This window comes from Staurois parvus, unplaced genomic scaffold (assembly GCF_062004578.1).
Source record: "Staurois parvus isolate SC_StPar_1 unplaced genomic scaffold, SC_StPar_1.0 ptg000836l, whole genome shotgun sequence".
In the NCBI taxonomy this organism is placed as follows: domain Eukaryota; kingdom Metazoa; phylum Chordata; class Amphibia; order Anura; family Ranidae; genus Staurois; species Staurois parvus.
This window is the reverse complement of record NW_028318632.1, coordinates 777,961-796,104: the sequence shown is the minus strand read 5'-3', so window position 1 is coordinate 796,104 and position 18,144 is coordinate 777,961. Positions and strand designations below refer to the sequence as shown.

The 18,144-nt window shown below is 42.0% G+C and overlaps 1 protein-coding gene across 1 annotated transcript in view; it reads left to right on the top strand.

Annotated features, from left to right (window-relative positions):
• The window catches only part of ORMDL1 (ORMDL sphingolipid biosynthesis regulator 1), a 29,629-nt gene extending 19,219 nt beyond the window's left edge, over nt 1-10,410 (top strand). Inside the window, exons 2-3 of the mRNA XM_089655360.1 lie at nt 1,126-1,277; nt 7,822-10,410. Of these exons, the coding sequence (XP_089511486.1) occupies nt 1,126-1,277; nt 7,822-7,957 (288 nt within the window). The 3' untranslated portion in view covers nt 7,958-10,410. The remainder of the gene's footprint in view (nt 1-1,125; nt 1,278-7,821) is intronic.
• Nucleotides 10,411-18,144: the final 7,734 nt, after the last annotated feature.

Genomic DNA, 18,144 nt, shown 5'->3' with positions numbered 1-18,144 from the left:
ACTGCGGACAGCACAGGGATGACCAGAGACTGCGGACAGAACAGGGATGACCAGAGACTGCGGACAGCACAGGGATGACCAGAGACTGCGGACAGCACAGGGATGACCAGAGACTGCGGACAGCACAGATGACTGCTGACCTTTGGGGAGGTGGGGAGCGGGTACCTGAATTTGACAGGTACCCGCTCTTCCGCAGAGTTTTTGTTTGATCTTGCCTGTTCCTCGATCCAGCCGCGCGCTGTCTTCCCGGCTTCTGTAATGGCGCTCGGCATGATAGCCGGGTGCCCAGTGCGCATGAGCGAGAAGCGCTTGTGCTTTGTGATTGGTCCGGAGGCTTCTGGGATCTGTCATGTGTCCCAGGTACCGCCTTACCATTCACAAAAAGCACCGCTTCTTGCGCATGCGCACTTGGCACCCGGCTGTCATGCCCAGTGCCCACACTACAGAAGCTGGAAGACAGCGCGCCACTGGATAGAGGAACAGGTAAAAATAAGAGAAACATGAAACTTGGCAAAGAGCCACAGTATACAAAATATGATAAGAGGCAAAGAGCCGCATTCATTTTGGCCGGGAGCCGCACGCGGCTCGAGAGCCGCGTGTTCGCCACACCTGGGCTATAATATGCTGCACCAGGGCCTGCTATCACAGCCCTCTACAATATATAGGCCTGCTTGATAAGATGTCAATGTACACCTTGTTTTTACTCCAAGCTCACCACTTCATCCAGCGTTAGCAACTTTCTAGGGCCTGCTAACCCAGATGGTTAATGGGAAGGGTCCCCTATGAGCATGACTAAAGACAACAGAAAGATACTAAGTTTCATCACTACTATAAAAAAATAATTAAACCTATGCAGATTATTACATAGGGACTTGTCTAAGGTTTTCTTTGGGGGTAGTGTACTGGGACCTTTCTGTTTTGCTTCCAACATCAGTTTCCATACAGAAATATGTTTTTATGAATATGGAATACAGTATTCTGTATGTTGAATACAGTATGCACTTGCGCTGACCTCATATCAAATGTCTGTGTGCACCACACTAACCTTTATTTTTTTAAAAATGACCTTTTATTGTATTCTGAAATTGTATTTATTATACGCTTAATGTACTTTTTCTTCAACAGGGAATGTATGTGTTTTTACATGCAGTAAAAGGTACGCCATTTGAAACACCAGACCAAGGTAAAGCCAGACTTCTTACACATTGGGAGCAGCTAGACTATGGAGTACAGTTCACCTCATCAAGAAAATTCTTTACAATCTCTCCAATTATTCTGTGAGTTTCACTTAGCTCTATGAAATATATTTTTTATGAGCCTGAATTGTTAATAACTGTGATTGTGTGCAGTGTAAATATCTCTATAAGTTGCCAGATTTTGGTTTTTCCATAAAGTCCCCTTTCCAGCAGCAGGTACTCTCCATTCCTCACGCCACTTGGCTGCCGGGACCAGTAAAAGAGCCCAGTGTAAGCTCTATACTGACTTGTCAGAGCTTGCACAAGACCATGAACTTCTCACACAGTCCTTTGTAACATTGTTGGGTCAGTTGTGAGGCACCTACTACTGTCACATAAAAGGTAGCAGGGATTTGCATGCTTACCGATACCTGTGCCATGTATTTCACTTTGCTTGTGCGATGGGATTATAGCAAGAATGACCAAGTAGTCTTTAAGTTCAAATATAGTTGTCCTTTAAAACGGAATTCGAATTCGAATGAGGAGCAGCCACCTTGGTTGGGACAGAGCAGTAAAATATGCCAAAGATTTTAACCCTTCAGTCTGTCCAAAGCTTAAAAGAAGCAAATTGGTTGAAGTTCTTTAGCAAAAAAAGTCCTGCATTTTTAAGACAAATACTTATAAATATTATACATTTAGCAGTTTGGACTCCACTTCCTCTTTTAAGCACTTCAATACCAGACACTTTCACTCCCTTCCTGCCCAGGCCAAGGATTAGATTTTAACGCTGTCACACTTTGAATGACAATTACTCAGTCATGCAACACTGTAACCAAATGAAATTTGTATACTTTTTGTGAGACAGATGGCTTTCTTTTTGGTGGTATTTAATCACCACTGGGTTTTTTAAATTATTTGCTAAATAAACAAAAAAAACCAAGAATTTTGAAAACAAAAAGTTTTTCTAAGTTTGTTTTAAAATTTAGCAAATAGGTAATTTTTTTTTTGTCTGATGGGCATTGACGAGGCTGCGCTGATAATCAGAGCTCTGTGTAGCTGTGTAAAATCCTATACTCACTGTGCCGCTCACAGATTTAGCTCTGCTTCCCTCACACACGTTCTCTGTATGAGGAAAGGAGAGCCCATAACCAGCAAAGGAATAGAGTCTGTTTACACTGACAGCTGTGATTTGACACAGCTGATCACATGATAAAGGGCTGCTGTGATTGGCCTTTTACCCTGATCTGAGATTCGCTGTGTCCAAGCACACAGCAGTCACAGAGCTCTCCCGATGCGTGCGTGCGGGAGAACTGGAGGGCCATGCTGTAGCCATATATCTGCTATAGTGAAGTGGGGGAAGTGGTTAATGTTTTGTTTGGTATAATTTTGCTTTTAACTGAGATAGGCACTGCTAGTCTTAATGATGTAGTACCTGTCTCACTGCCAAAACTGCTCTTCTTTGCTGTATTCAAGAGTTACTATGGCCTGATGAATATTTACACTCTTACTTTCAGATGTGTTCGATACCTGTGAGTGCTTGTGTGGTATGTGTGTTCCTTTTTTTTTTTTTCTTTGTATGTTTTTTTTCACCAGCCACTATGTCATTACTGAGTTTGGTTGTGACACAGGGGTCGGCAGGAGGAACCACAGAGGGCGGAAGGAGTCCAGGTGTCCAACACACCTGGAAGTGTGCTGGATACTGAAGATTATTCAGGCAGTTGTATTTCTTGCACATTGGTGCAGGCAGTAAGACAGGTAGGTATTAGTATACTTCGGTTTTAAGTGTTTTTTTTTGTTTGTTTTAATTTAGAACTATAGTCAAAACGTTTTTTTTTTTTTAATTTTAGACAGAGTATGGGAGGGTTATAACCCAAGTCAATTTATTTTTTGCGATCTGTATCCCATTTATTAGCTTCACACTCTCCCTGCCTCCTACCTCCCATGCCTCCAACCAGCAAACCATTACCTGTAAAAACCTCCATCACCTCAGCCCTGACCTTCTCCATTCCGCTACTTAGCGCCTCTATGATGAAATTGCACCCCTGTCCTGCCCAGAGCTGGGCACATCTGCCTACAACGACTATCTATCAACCTCCCTGGACGCTCTTGCTCCTCTTTCTACACACAGAACCAGGCCTCGCCTGTCACAACCCTGGCAAACAGATGACACCAGAAGACTCAAGAGACGCAGCCACACTCTTGAGCGAGCATGGGGTAAAAATAAATCCCTGAAAAACTTTACCCTCTACAAATCTGCTCTTCTCAAATACAACTCCAGCCTTCACACTTTTAAGCAAACCTACTATAACACTCTCATCAAGACCCTCTCATTCAATCCTCGTTAACTCTTCTCTACCCTTAATTCCTTACTCCACCCCCCACTGCCTCCACCCACCAACTTACTTACTGCACACGAGATTGCCAGTCACTTCAAGAAGATCGACACAATTTGTGATGAGATCTCCAGTGTCAAGCTTCCTCCTCTAACCAACATAACAGGCCCAACACCAAACTCTACACTATCCTCCTTCGACCCTGTTACCACCAAGGAAGTTACCGAACTCCTTTCCAAGGCCCACTTCACCACCTGTCCCCTGGATCTTGTCCCCTCACGACTGTTACAGCCTCCTTCCTGCTCTATCCTAAACTCTCTAACCCACATCTTCAACCTCTCACTCTCCATGGGCACCTTTCCCTCCCCACTCAAACATGCACTGGTTACCTCCATCCTCAAAAAACCCTCGCTGGACCCCACCTGTTTGAATAACTTAAGACCCATCTCCCTCCTGCCGTTTGCCTCCAAGCTTCTCGAGCGCCTTGTTCACAACCATATGAACTGCTACCTCACCGACAACAACCTTCTTGATCCCCGACAGTCTGGCTTCCGCCCACAACATTCCACAGAAACTGCCCTACTAAAACTCACCAATGACCTACTAACTGCTAAAACCAACGGCCATTACTCCATACTCATACTCCTCGACTTTTCCGCTGCCTTTGACACAGTCGACCACCCACTCCTCCTCAGTAAACTCCACTCCATTGGCCTCCGTGACTCTGCTCTCTCCTGGTTCTCCTCTTACTTTTCTCAGTGCACTTTCAGTGTCACATACAACAACTCCTCCGCTCCACTTCCTCCTTCTGTTGGGGTACCCCAAGGTTTTGTTCTTGGGCCCCTCCCTTTCTCTCTCTATACCTCCTCCCTGGGCCAACTGGTAACCTCCAATGGCTTCCAATACCACCTCTATGCTGATGACATCCAGATCTATCTCTCCACTCCCCAGCTCACCCCCTCAATCTCCTCACGTATGACAAATCTGCTAAGAGACATATCAGCATGGATGTCACATCACTACCTTAAACTCAATCTTTCAAAAACTGAGCTTGTAATATTTCCTCCTCCCCAATCCCCCACTCATGACTTTACCATTAAGATTAACAGCACTACCATTGGTCCTTCCCCTCATGCCAGAGTGCTAGGCGTAATCCTAGACTCTGACCTCTCCTTTGGGCCCCACATCCACTCACTGGCTAAATCCTGCCGCCTCAACCTCCGGAACATTTCCAAAATTCGCCCCTTCCTGACCAATGACACCACAAAACAACTTATCCATGCCTTGGTTATATCCCGCCTCGATTACTGCAACTCCCTCCTCACTGGTCTACCGTTACACAGGCTATCCCCCCTTCAGTCTATTATGAATGCTGCTGCTAGACTCATACACCTTACCAACCTATCAGCGACTGCTGCCCCTGTCTGCCAATCCCTCCACTGGCTTCCACTAACCCAATGTATAAAATTCAAAATACTAACCACAGCTTACAAAGCCATCCACAACACTGCCCCTAGCTACATCAACAACCTCATCCACAGATACCACCCGAATCGCCCACTCCGCTCCTCCCATGATATCCTCCTCTCTAGCTCCCTCATCACCTCCTCCCACGCTCGCCTCCAGGACTTCTCCAGAGCCTCTCCCATCCTCTGGAACTCCCTACCACAGCATGTCCAGTAAGCCCCTACCCTGTCTGTTTTTAGGCGATCTTTGAAAACTCACTTCTTCAGGGAAGCCTACCCCACCTCCACCTCCACCTAAGAACTGTACTTGAATCACCTCAGCCAGATCATCCCCCACAGCTTTTGTATCACCCCCCCTTCCTTTAGATTGTAAGCTCCACGAGCAGGGCCCTCCTATTCCTTCTGTACTGAAATGTTATGTAATTGTAATACTGTCTCCCTTATATTGTAAAGCGCTGCGCAAACTGTTGGCGCTATATAAATCCTGTATAATAATAATAATAACTAGAAAAGCTACAATTTCTGGGGAAATTGTGTGAAGTGTTCTTGCCTCCACCAGTAGTCTACAACTGGAGTGGACAGAGTAACTGGGTGGAGAGGCTTGTCACCCTGCTGCCTGCTCACACACCTGGGTTCCTATGGCAACTCACTCTACAGCAAGGGCAGAGAAGAGCGGTTAAAAACAAACTGCTCCAACTTGCTCACTTCACTGGCGGTTGCCATCTTCAAACGGTTGTAGTTTAAAAATTATAAATCCTACACCAAAGAGCTTTATATTGTGAGAATCACAAGACCCAGACCTACATTTTGATGCATAGTATGTCTCTGAAATATTAAAAATGAAGGCACAGTCGCAGTTTAGAAATTGCCCTTCACATTTGAGGTGGCTAGAGTGGAGTTTCAATGAATGTGAATGGGCTGCGTGAGTTGCAAACAAATGGTCATATTGTGAAAACTATCAGGACTATGGCTTAGCCGTGGAAATTTTTAGTGGCAACAGGGATAGCTGAACGTTTTGATATAAGATTTGTGTAGGTGGGCTTGAAAATGAGGGAGTGATGGCAGTTTAGAAATCATGTCCTGATTTTTCAGCTCACACTCTAGCTTTTGTCAGTTCCCACTCTAGTTTTGAACATTCCGCCATTCATTCCTATGGGACCAATTTCACCACAAAATCGCCGATATTTCGTGAACCATTCGGCGAAATGTTCCACAAAGTAATAGCACACCAATTGGGAACAATCCGCACATTTCGGTATATTACTGTCTATGTAGTGTAAAAACTGTGGGAGGAGTTAGGGTGATAAATTTGGCTATAATAATAAGAATATATATGCGAGATAACAGTAAGTGGTCTTGCCATGCAAGAACACTTAATTAGGGAGATTGACCTTCACTTCCTGCCCCGAAGTCAAAAGAGGAAGTGAGGGAAATCCCTGGAAATTAAGGGAATTCCTTGGGGACCCCCAGCTCACCAAAGCAAGCGTCCCCATTGAAACATTTCCCCTGTGTTACTTTTCTGATGACAATCCAAAATTTGGGGTTTTCATTTACTGTCACTTTCAATGATAATGCTAAACGGGACAAATAGAGGGTGAATCTACCGACTGGGGACACAGGTTGCAATAAAAACCTAATAGGTGTTCTAAAACCTCTGCACTTTTTGTTTTGTACAAACTAAAAAAAAAAAAAAACATTTTTGCTGTTAGCCGCTTCTGTGCCTCTCTATAGCAGAAATACTGCTACAGGGTGGCACAGGTGCGCAAAATCATGTTTATATATACACGTGTGTTTACATATACGTGATTTTGCAGTTTCGGGTAGGAGGCGCGCACGCCCTACCCGCACCACCTTCCACAGCCTCGGCTGTCAATCACTGGGTCCTTGCCAGTGATTACTCACCAGCACCCAGTGATCACTGAGTATCTCCTGACGGGGAGAGACTTGTGTATAGACAACACAGATCTCTTCCCTGTAAGCTCCTGCACACTGCGCTGTGCTTAAAGTGAAACACACACACAGCCCACACATTAAACCCTTTGATCGCCCCAGATATTAACCCCTTTCTGCCCAGTGCCATTAGTACAGTGTTAGTGCTTTTTATTAGCACTAATCACTGTATTGGTGTCACTGGGGATGTCAGGGACACCAAGTGAGTTCCCCCCCAGTGTCAGAATGCCTACCACAGTCCCGCTATAAGTCGCTGATCGCTGCCATTACTAGTAAAACAAAACATTCCAGTATATATAACACCATTGGTAAACACTATAACTTTCATGTAAACCAATTAATTTACACGTATTGGGATTTTTCTTTTTTAGCAAAAGACATGTATCAGAATATATTTTGGCCTAAATTTATGACATTTTTTTACTGGACATGTTTAATAGCAAAAAGTCAAATATTGTTTGTTTTTTTTCTTAAAATTGTCGATCTTTTTTTGTATACAGCAGAAAAAGAAAAAAAATTCACAGGCGATCAAATACCACCAAAAGAAAGCTTTGTTTGTGGAAAAAAAAAGAACGTAAATTTCATTTGGTTGCAGTGTTGCATGACTGCGTAATTGTCAGTTAAAATAACACAGCGCCGTATTGCAAAAACTGGCTTGGTCAGTAAGGGGGTTAAATCCTCTGGAGGGCAAGTGGTTAGTTATACTTACATTTTTTTTGTTATGTGGTGACAGTGTCTCTTTAATGAATTAAAAATGTATGCGCTTTTAGGCACAGATTTTAGGACGAAGGCCTTCCAAAAAAAAAAAAAAGCCACAGAAACATCCACTGAACACCTGCAGTCTTGTTAGATTAACAATGCTCTTTCCTGTTATTCTTGCTTGCTTTCTTTTTATAGGTACTTCCTGACCAGTTTCTACACAAAGTATGATCCAACACATTTCTTTATCAACACGGCTTCACTTCTCAGTGTCCTTATCCCCAAGTTACCTCAGTTACATGGAGTACGAATTTTTGGCATCAACAAATACTGAACAGGAATCCTACAGACCCTGAAAACTTTACTTCAAGCGCACACATACTATTGGCTCTGGCTCTTTCTGTTCGGATGGAATGGAGAGCCGGCTAAGCCATTTTAATGATTTCTACAGAAAAGATCTCATTGCTCCTTCTTGTAAGCTGTTGGAAACCACATAGACTTGGAGGAGAAGGAGCTTCTCTCAGAAGAGAGCACAAGATCTGATTCAGAGGTTTTCCTCTCTATGCTGGGCGGGCCCAGCTATGACCCGAGGTTTGCAAATCATCCACAAGACTTGTGAAATAAAGGAGTGGTAAAATCTACTCCAAGAAAAAAACATTATAAATTACATCAAAACATGTCCTTTTATCCTTATTTTATCATGTGTAGCTATCCCACATGCAACAGCATTCACTAGCTGACATAATGTTGTGCTGCATGCTGCGTTAATATGCACTAGTAGTTTTGGTTCCTTTTTTTTTTTTGTTGCTGTATTCTTTGTGTGCTCCACAATATCTTCTAGTTTGCCTGCAAAGCTGTATGTGATCACTGTATTTTCAGTAATCATCTGGTAACATGCATCAACAGTCGGCACTATACGCTTTTCAGAATGACCAGGAGTTGTTTAATTTAAGAGTTTTGCTTGTGTTTTTCCTGGTGTGTGTGTGTGGTTTTTTTGTTTTGTTTTTTTTGCCTTACCAGACATTAAATAGCTCTGAGCAGTGGCACAATCTTTGTAGTGTCTAGTTGAAGAATGTAGAGTAAACCATGGTATTATTTTAGTTTTCTAACTGTAGTACTGGCTTAGAAGCAGTTATTAGAAGTCAGCAATCCCTTGAAAGCAGGCTGGATCTGTAGATGGTACAAAAAGAGAAATATTTTGAAGAAGTTTGTGTTAGAATAGTAACACTGATAAATATGATCATTCATACAACCTTCTCGGTTTTTCCGTTTTTGCTGTCCTGAACTCTCTCTTTATTCCCCTACAGAATCTTAATGCCTGAAGGTTTCTTTGGAGACCTTTTGTTGTCCCTTTTGTTCTGCTGCAGATGTTCCCTATGTTGTGAGAGTTAAGCAAGTGCATGAAAAATCAGGTTTGATTGTCCTGGGTGGATGAGGGAGGGGGCATAGTGTTACATGTACAATGGTTTTTAGGCTCACAGCACAGCTTTCTTGTTCCCATGGGGCCTTGCAGTTGTGACCTCAGTGGCACGTACTCCTTAGTTATTAAAAAGTACTTTATGCCTAAGGATAAATGCATTGATTAGCAAATTAGGTGAACCTTTTCTTTTTCAACAGTTTGCCTGAATATGTGCATGCATGAGTCCTGAATGTCTAGATTTACGAATGGCGTGATTCTTCTTAGATGGTACAAATCTACATGCCCATATTACAGTGAATCAAATATGCAAGCAGATTCATTCATCTGTACTCTTGACTTGACCAAGTATAAATCGGTTATTGAATATGGAATGGTATAGAGGTTTAGCTAACTGAAAGAAAAACAGCTGAATATCATATTTTACTTCATAACCATAAATTTGCTGCCTTGAACCAAGCTTCTATATTTATATGTACAAAAATATTTCAGCACCTTTTTTTTACTTTATGACACAGAGGCTAACAGCTGTAGCAAAATCAGGATTCATCTTTGAAAAGAAGCACATTTCTAAGCCTCAATATAAGGTTACAACTATGTGCACCTTGCTATTGCATTAGCAGTGTTTCCAGTTCTTTGCTCAATTTATTATACTTCAGCAGATGTTTGTGTAGGTATGTGTGTATTTGCACATGTGCGACATATTAGGCCACATTTACACTAGGGCGTTTTGATTCTGCCTGTGATTTCAAAATGCTCTGCTAACATGACAAGTCGCAGAACCACATGTTCAGGTGCCATTGATTTTAATGGCACCTGAAAACACAGTGCGATTCTGCCGTGCGATAAATTGCACTGCAATCGTGGCAAACAGCATCGCGTGTTGCCCAAAAGAGAAAAAAAATGAATGGCACCTGAACACACGGTTCCGCAATTTGTCATTTTAGCAGAGCATTTTGAAATTGTGGACAAAATTGTGGCGATTCAAAACGCCCTAGTGTGAATGGGACCTCAGAAATGAATTTTATCCATAGTGCCCTAGTGTGAATGGGGCCTCAGATAGCTGTCACCTTGAGAATGCATAGGACGGTTTTAGATGAACATAGTCATGAAATCCTTCTGCTTTTTTTTTTTTTTTTTTTCCCCTCTTTCCCATTTCTAAGGAAGAAAGTAAAAAAAATTTTCTTTAGAAACAAAAAGTATTTTTTAATTCAAATGGTTTGGGAAAGCTAACCCTATATGCACAGATTGTAGACATAAATCATGTTTTCTTTTGTCATTGTTGTAAAACATTTGAGAAATGTCCCTTTTTATATTTTCATTCTTCCAGTGGCTTTCAGTTTATTGAATAAATTAACTTTTGCCCTTGAGGTCTTCTGTGTTTTTTTTTTTCTTTTTAATTTGAACTATAATAGTAATTTTTTTTTGTTTGTGAATGCATTTTAATTTGACTCATTAGCAATATGCCAGGTATGTTTTATCAACCTTGCAGTGCATTCTTTTACATTAATTTCTTCAGCTTCTTGCACCTGTATACCCCTTGTGGTCCAAAGCAATTTTTAAATTTCAGCTATGGACTTATTGATTCAGCAAGAACATTGTCAGTGGTTGTAAGCAAAAAAAATACCCAGTGAAGTGGCTGGCCTCACATGATACACAAAGATAAATTAAATCCTTTCACATAAGTTGTATCTGTTTATCTTCTCTACATCCATTCCAACACTCCAAGTCCAGACTTTATAACGCTTCAAGAAAAGCAGGGGGCAGGACTGAGCTTCAAGAAAAGCAGGGGGCAGGGAGCTGAATTTTGAAAATTGATCTATCCTGACTGCCTATCTCATTCGTTAAGGACATAAACCGCCAGGACAGCACAAATACTCCCAAATTATCCCCTTTTGGAAAGTAGACAGTCTACGGTGTTTATTAAGAGGCATGGTGAGTTTTTTAAAGTTGTAATTTTTGTCACAATTTTTGGGAAAATGAAAAAAAAAAATAAAAACAAAATCTGTGTGTTTTTTTTCGTCTCCACAAAGTTGTCATTTTAACAAGTTATGTCTCACACACAGCATAGGCATGCTTATTAAACCCCAAACACATTCTGCTACTCCTCCCAAGTATGGAGACACCACATGTGTGAGACTTTTTCACTGCCTAGATGCCTACATAGAGAAAGGGCCCAAAATCCAAGGAGCGCCTTTTGCGCTTTCAAGGAGCATAAATTACACATACATTGTGCATCTAATTTCCTGACTACGTATCACATTTTTTGAGGCCCTGGAGCAACAGGACAGTGGAAGCACCCACGAAATGACCACATTTTGGAAAGCAAACACCACAAGGTATTTTGTAAGAGGCAAGGTGAGTCTTTTGAAGACTTCATTTTCATTTTCCAAAAAACATGGCAAAAAAAAGTTTTTTTTTTCCTTTTTTACACTAAGTTTAATAAGATATTTCTCACACACAGCATGGGCTTACTTTTAGTTTATATTCAGCATTTCTTATGAATCCTAGTCAGACCCTTCTGTGCCATCGGCTTTTGCTGGTTCATATACCCCCCCCCCCCCTTATTTGGGTGCTCGTTTTTCCTTCTGTTATGCAAGGATTTATGACTCGGCACTTATTAATCATAAGAGCTGAAAACACTCACCACCACCTTTCCTAGTGGCTCCTGAGGCAGAAATGCCTAACATTTCTGATTCTGTTGGTGATCCTCACAAGAATTCGCTGTTGGATACTCCCCCCTTCAAGAAGGAGATGCAGTAGCCGAATTTTAGTCAGGGGTTGTCTCTCCAAAACAGAAGGAAATTGTGTCCTTTCTAATAGAGGCTCTTCATTCTACCTTAAAATTTAAGGATTCCTTCCCATTACATGGGGTCTGGACTCTGTTCTCCTAAATCCAAATGTTCGACCCAAGGTGTTAACCTTTTTAAACCTTATGTGACGACTATTTACAAAGATTCTGTTTCAATATTTTTATTAAGAAAGTTTTATTTTATGAACACAACAAGCTCAATATACACCCACGCAGGGGCCGAGCATAACAACTCAGGAACAGGTACATCCTGCTGACTTGTATTAGCCAAATAATAAAATGTCCAATAACAGCAAGGAAGGTCGGTAAACAGCCGACCCAAATATTATCGGCAGTAGTCCAACATAATACCATAAAGAGAAGAGGAAAGAAAAAAGGTTAGAAGAAAGAAAAAAAAAGGAATTAGAAAGAAAACAGAGGAAAGGGAGACTAGAAGAGTCACGATCCAGGCTTAGCATAGGCAGCAATTATAAGGGGTCATACAGTCAGGTCCATAAATATTGGGACATTGCCACAATTCTAACATTTTTGGCTCTATACACCACCGCAATGGATTTGAAATGAAACAAACAAGATGTGCTTTAACTGCAGACTGTCAGCTTTAATTTGAGGGTATTTACATCCAAATCAGGTGAACGGTGTAGGAATTACAACAGTTTGCATATGTGCCTCCCACTTGTTAAGGGACCAAAAGTAATGGGACAGAATAATCATAAATCATACTTTCACTTTTTAATACTTGGTTGCAAATCCTTTGCAGTCAATTACAGCCTGAAGTCTGGAACGCATAGACATCACCAGACGCTGGGTTTCATCCCTGGTGATGCTCTGCCAGGCCTCTACTGCAACTGTCTTCAGTTCCTGCTTGTTCTTGGGGCACTTTCCCTTCAGTTTTGTCTTCAGCAAGTGAAATGCATGCTCAATCAGATTCAGGTCAGGTGATTGACTTGGCCATTGCATAACATTCCACTTCTTTCCCTTAAAAAACTCTCTGGTTGCTTTTGCAGTATGCTTTGGGTCATTGTCCATCTGCACTGTGAAGCGGCGTCCAATGAGTTCTGAAGCATTTGGCTGAATATGAGCAGATAATATTGCCCGAAACACTTCAGAATTCATCCTGCTGATTTTGTCAGCAGTCACATCATCAATAAATACAAGAGAACTAGTTCCATTGGCAGCCATACATGCCCACGCCATGACACTACCACCAATAATGCTTCACTGATGAGGTGGTATGCTTAGGATCATGAGCAGTTCCTTTCCTTCTCCATACTCTTCTCTTCCCTTCACTCTGGTACAAGTTGATCTTGGTCTCATCTGTCCATAGGATGTTGTTCCAGAACTGTGAAGGCTTTTTTAGATGTCGTTTGGCAAACTCTAATCTGGCCTTCCTGTTTTTGAGGCTCACCAATGGTTTACATCTTGTGGTGAACCCTCTGTATTCACTCTGGTGAAGTCTTCTCTTGATTGTTGACTTTGACACACATACACCTACCTCATGGAGAGTGTTCTTGATCTGGCCAACTGTTGTGAAGGGTGTTTTCTTCACCAGGGAAAGAATTCTTCTGTCATCCACCACAGTTGTTTTCCATGGTCTTCCGGGTCTTTTGGTGTTGCTGAGCTCACCGGTGCGTTTCTTCTTTTTAAGAATGTTCCAAACAGTTGTTTTGGCTACGCTTAATTTTTTTGCTATCTCTCTGATGGGTTTGTTTTGTTTTTTCAGCCTAATGATGGCTTGCTTCACTGATGGTGAAAGCTCTTTGGATCTCATCTTGAGAGTTGACAGCAACAGATTCCAAATGCAAATAGCACACTTGAAATGTACTCTGGACCTTTTATCTGCTCATTGTAATTGGGATAATGAGGGAATAACACACACCTGGTCATGGAACAGCTGAGAAGCCAATTGTCCCATTACTTTTGGTCCCTTAACAAGTGGGAGGCACATATGCAAACTGTTGTAATTCCTACATCGTTCACCTGATTTGGATGTAAATAGCCTCAAATTAAAGCTGACAGTCTGCAGTTAAAGCACATCTTGTTTGTTTCATTTAAAATCCATTGTGGTGGTGTATAGAGCCAAAAATGTTAGAATTGTGTCAATGTCCCAATATTTATGGACCTGACTGTAACTAGTAAGGGGCAGGGATGGCAAGGAATATCGTATCCAAGGTTCCCAAACCTTAAGAAATCTTGGATGAGAATCATGAAGAATGCTAGACATCTGTTCATTGATCAGCATATCATTCATCCGGGTCTTCACCCTTTGGAAGACAACCGAAGGGGTTCTCCAAACTTGAGCTATGGCGCGTTTGGCCAAAATAAATAGGTAGGATGCCAGTTTCTGCTGAGATCTAGACAGACCCAGAATTGGGCAATGTAGAAAGGCCACCCTTGCATCCCTACGGACCGTAATATGAAATAGCGTTTGTAGCAAACCAAAAACCCTAAGCTAGAAGCCTATCAATCGCGGGCACGACCATCAAATGTGTAAGACGTCCCCGCGTAGACCACAATTCAGGAAACCTCTATCTCCGCCAGTCGGATTAAAGTGCACAGTCTGAGCCGGGACCCAGTACCACCGCAGGAGAACTTTGTAGGCTGCCTCAAGAGTGACTGTATTGAATGAACATTTCGCCACCGTCCCCCAGGCCCTATGCCAATCCTCCGCTGCAATCGAGCCACCCAGATCTCACTCCCACTGAGAGACATAAGATGGGTGGCGAGGAGGACCTACTATTAAGGGAGGCATAAATTACAGAAATGAGACCAGGGGACCCTGGGGAGTGCTGCCAAACGTGTTCAAAGGACGTTTTGCAGTAAGGGTATGTAGAAGTATGACAGAGGGAAACAACCCAGTGGCGCAATTGCAAATATCAATAATATTCCCGGGGCGGGCCCCCCCTTGATTCTTAAAGAGATTCCCATGAAGGAAACGTATGAGCGTTCAAAAAATCATGTACAATAACAAAGCCATGGGAGGGCCACCAAGAGAAAGAAGGGGGATGTTCTAGGCCTGGCGGAAATAAAGGATTATGCGTGATCGGCGAAAGAGGTAGAAATGATGAAATCAAATTACCCGAATATTTTACAGAATCCCAGGTTCGTAAACTGTAAAGCATGATAGGGCTCAAATCCGGAGGGCGTAGCTTAGGTGGGAGCCAATGCAATGCAGTTAAGAAAAGCGGAGCGCAGTTGGGCAATTCCAATAGTACCCATAACGGGATATCTGTTGTGGCATGAAGCATAGACAACTGGGAAATCTGGGCCGCCAAGTAATATCTAGAAACGTGTGAAACTCCCAAGCCTCCCTGTAATCTATGAATATATAGAGTGGCTCTAGGTACTCTGGGACGTTTATGAGTCCAAATAAAACTGAGAATCCGGCTTTGCAGTACACGAAGAAAAAACGCAGGGACCTGAATAGGAAGAGTATGGAAAAATTACAGGATCTTCGGCAAAATAGTCAACTTGACAGCATATGTCCGGCCAATCCAAGATAGAGAAGGAAACTGTCAAGCATGAATCAGGGAAGTAACAGAGCGCAATAAGGGGTAATAATTAGCCGAAAATAAAGTAGAATAGGAGGAAGTAAGTATAACACCAAGATAAGCCAGAGAATGGGACGCCCAACGGTAGGGAAAGTGTGTCTTCAACCGTTCAACCAGGTCAGTAGGGAGCGTAATATTCAATGCCGTGGTTTTAGACAAATTAATGTGGAGGCCAGACATTTACAGAGATTCAAAACAATTTCTTGCTCTTAAGTGTTTCCTTCTCCTCTATCCTTTTGAGTAGGACTATGTAAAAACAATGGTTCTCTCCTCCAGTAGTTGACCTGTGTGTGTCTTGCTTTAATAATACATTGACCATATCCATAGAAGACACTCCTTTCTTTCTTAAAGGACCCTAGTGACAAAAAGTTAGAAGCAATTTCTTAATCCATTTATTCATTGGTGGCCTCTGCTCTTCAATCCATGCTGGTTTCAGCTCAGAAATCTCAAACCGTAGCTGACTGGTCTAAATCCCTGAGCAGGGACCTGGGAACTAATGGTGTGTACATTGGACTTATTGATTTTGTGGAGAAGATGATTGTTTAATTTTTAGGTGTGATGCTTTGCTAGATGCAAGCTGTCTTATGTCTTGGTTAACCCATTCTTCTGTCCAGATCCGCAGGGCACTCTCGCATTAATGCTGGTCATCAGAGCAACAGTGTACAAAAGAAGTATTTTTTACAATAAACCCTTGTAGGAGATAGTATAAAGGTGGTAAGAGTAAGCTGAGAGAGAGTTAAGGATCATCAGTTAAGGATGCAAGTTCCATTTTCTGGACAGACAGGTTTATTTCCAACCTCTCAAGCTCAGGGAGTTCCAAGTGTCCATGGCATACCAAACCAGCAGGTAAATCCTCACACTTTTCTGGAAATTCCAGGAAGCTCACATAGCCAATGCATGCATGGATGTCGGATGTAATATCATAAGGTTATAAAATAGAGTTTCACCTTTGTCCCTGCCTCGATTCTTCTCATGTCAGCAACATTGGACACATCTCTTTTCAGCTCTTTTAGGAATTACTTTTCCATGGGATTATTGTTTCTGTTCCCTCAAACAAAATGTTTTCTATACAAACCTATTTATAGTTCCCAAAGGAGGTATTCATTCCATCTTGGTCTTAAAAAAGAAAAAGAAAAACACTCTCAATGCCTTTGTATGATCTCAAACGTTTTGGATGGAATTTTTTAGTCCATGCCTTTCTAACTCACAGAGATTTCTTTCCATCCATCATAATACAGGGGTTGGACAAAAAATGGAAACACTACATGATTTTCAGATGTGAAAGTGATGACATGTTTCACATTGAAAGCGGAAGTGATGTAACATTCTTTTGCTTCTGCTGTCTAATGAGACACCTAGCTAACAGGTGGGAAGCCTCACTTTATTAATTTACTGTGTGCGCTGCTCATAATGCAGAGTCGTGTTAGAGCTTACTGAGCTTGAAAGAGAGCAAATTGTTGGTGCTCAGTTAGTTACTGGGGTTGCCAATTTGCCCTGTCGTGAGGTACAGTATCAAAGGCTATAATGGCAGATACGGTTTTTGGGAAACCTTTGTCTAATAAGCATAAGCACGGTCAACATGCTGACCGAAAGAGACAAAAACTGACATTGTGCAGGATTGTGACCCAGAATAAGAAAACAATTACTGCATAAGTGACTACAGAGTTCAATCACAGTCTTCACTGGACTGAGATTGAGCTCTGAAATTATTCTGGGTGGCCATTTGCTCAATTCCACTCAGGAACCTTGCATCAAAACCTTTTCATGGTGGGAGACAATCCAATATTTGAACCAGATGATTCAAAACATCTCTGAACCAGGATGTTCCTGTCATTGTGGCTTCTGACCCAAGCATTGTTGAAGAGAATATTTTTTTTCTTCCCTTTACACTAAAAGATTAAGGTGGACACTTTTAGGTGGGGGTAAAGTTCTAGGCCTTGTGCCTGGTCAGGGTTGTTGGTCTCGGGAAGAATTGACACTTCCAGTAAATATCCTAGAATTATGAGCAATTTATCCTTAGTTTATTGGATCCCCCTTCAGATTCCTCATCTGACACAAATTATAGTGCTGTAGCTGTGGCTTATTTCAATCATGATGGGAGTGTTGCAACAGTGACAGAGGTAGATTCCTTCAGTGGCTGGAGTTTTTCTACAGTACATGTTCCTGAGGAGAAAAGGTCTCTGTCTCAGATCTGTAAAGCTTCTACCTGGTCTTCTGTACATATGCTCTGTTTTACAAGGTCAACGTGTCTGCCTCTGCAGATGACAGTTTTGCAAGTGGCTATTAAAGGTGTTTTGTTCTCTTTACTTGTTGGACTGGTTCACTGGTGTTTTGTATCGTGTGCCTACTTCTCAGTTTAGATGTTCCTAGGTTGTTTATTGTCGAGCTTTGTCCCACAGTAGATAATACAGAAAATACAATTTATGTACTCACCCTTAAATCCTTTTCTCTGAGTCCATTGAGGGACACAGTTCCCTCCCTTGTCATCCTCTTTTTAGAATGCTTTCTACATCTGGTGTGAGGTAGGAAAATGTAGCCTCAAGGGGCCTTCAGATTTGTATATGCCTAGTGTCCATATCTCCTATAGGCAGTGATATAACACTAGATTGCTTATTGTCAAGATCTGTCCCTCACTGAGTGCCGAGAATTAGATTGTATGGTGAGTACAAAATCCTGTTTTTAGGTATCCTGTTCCTCGCTCCCACAGGTTTCTTGCAAGTTGCACAACTGATCCTCTGCAA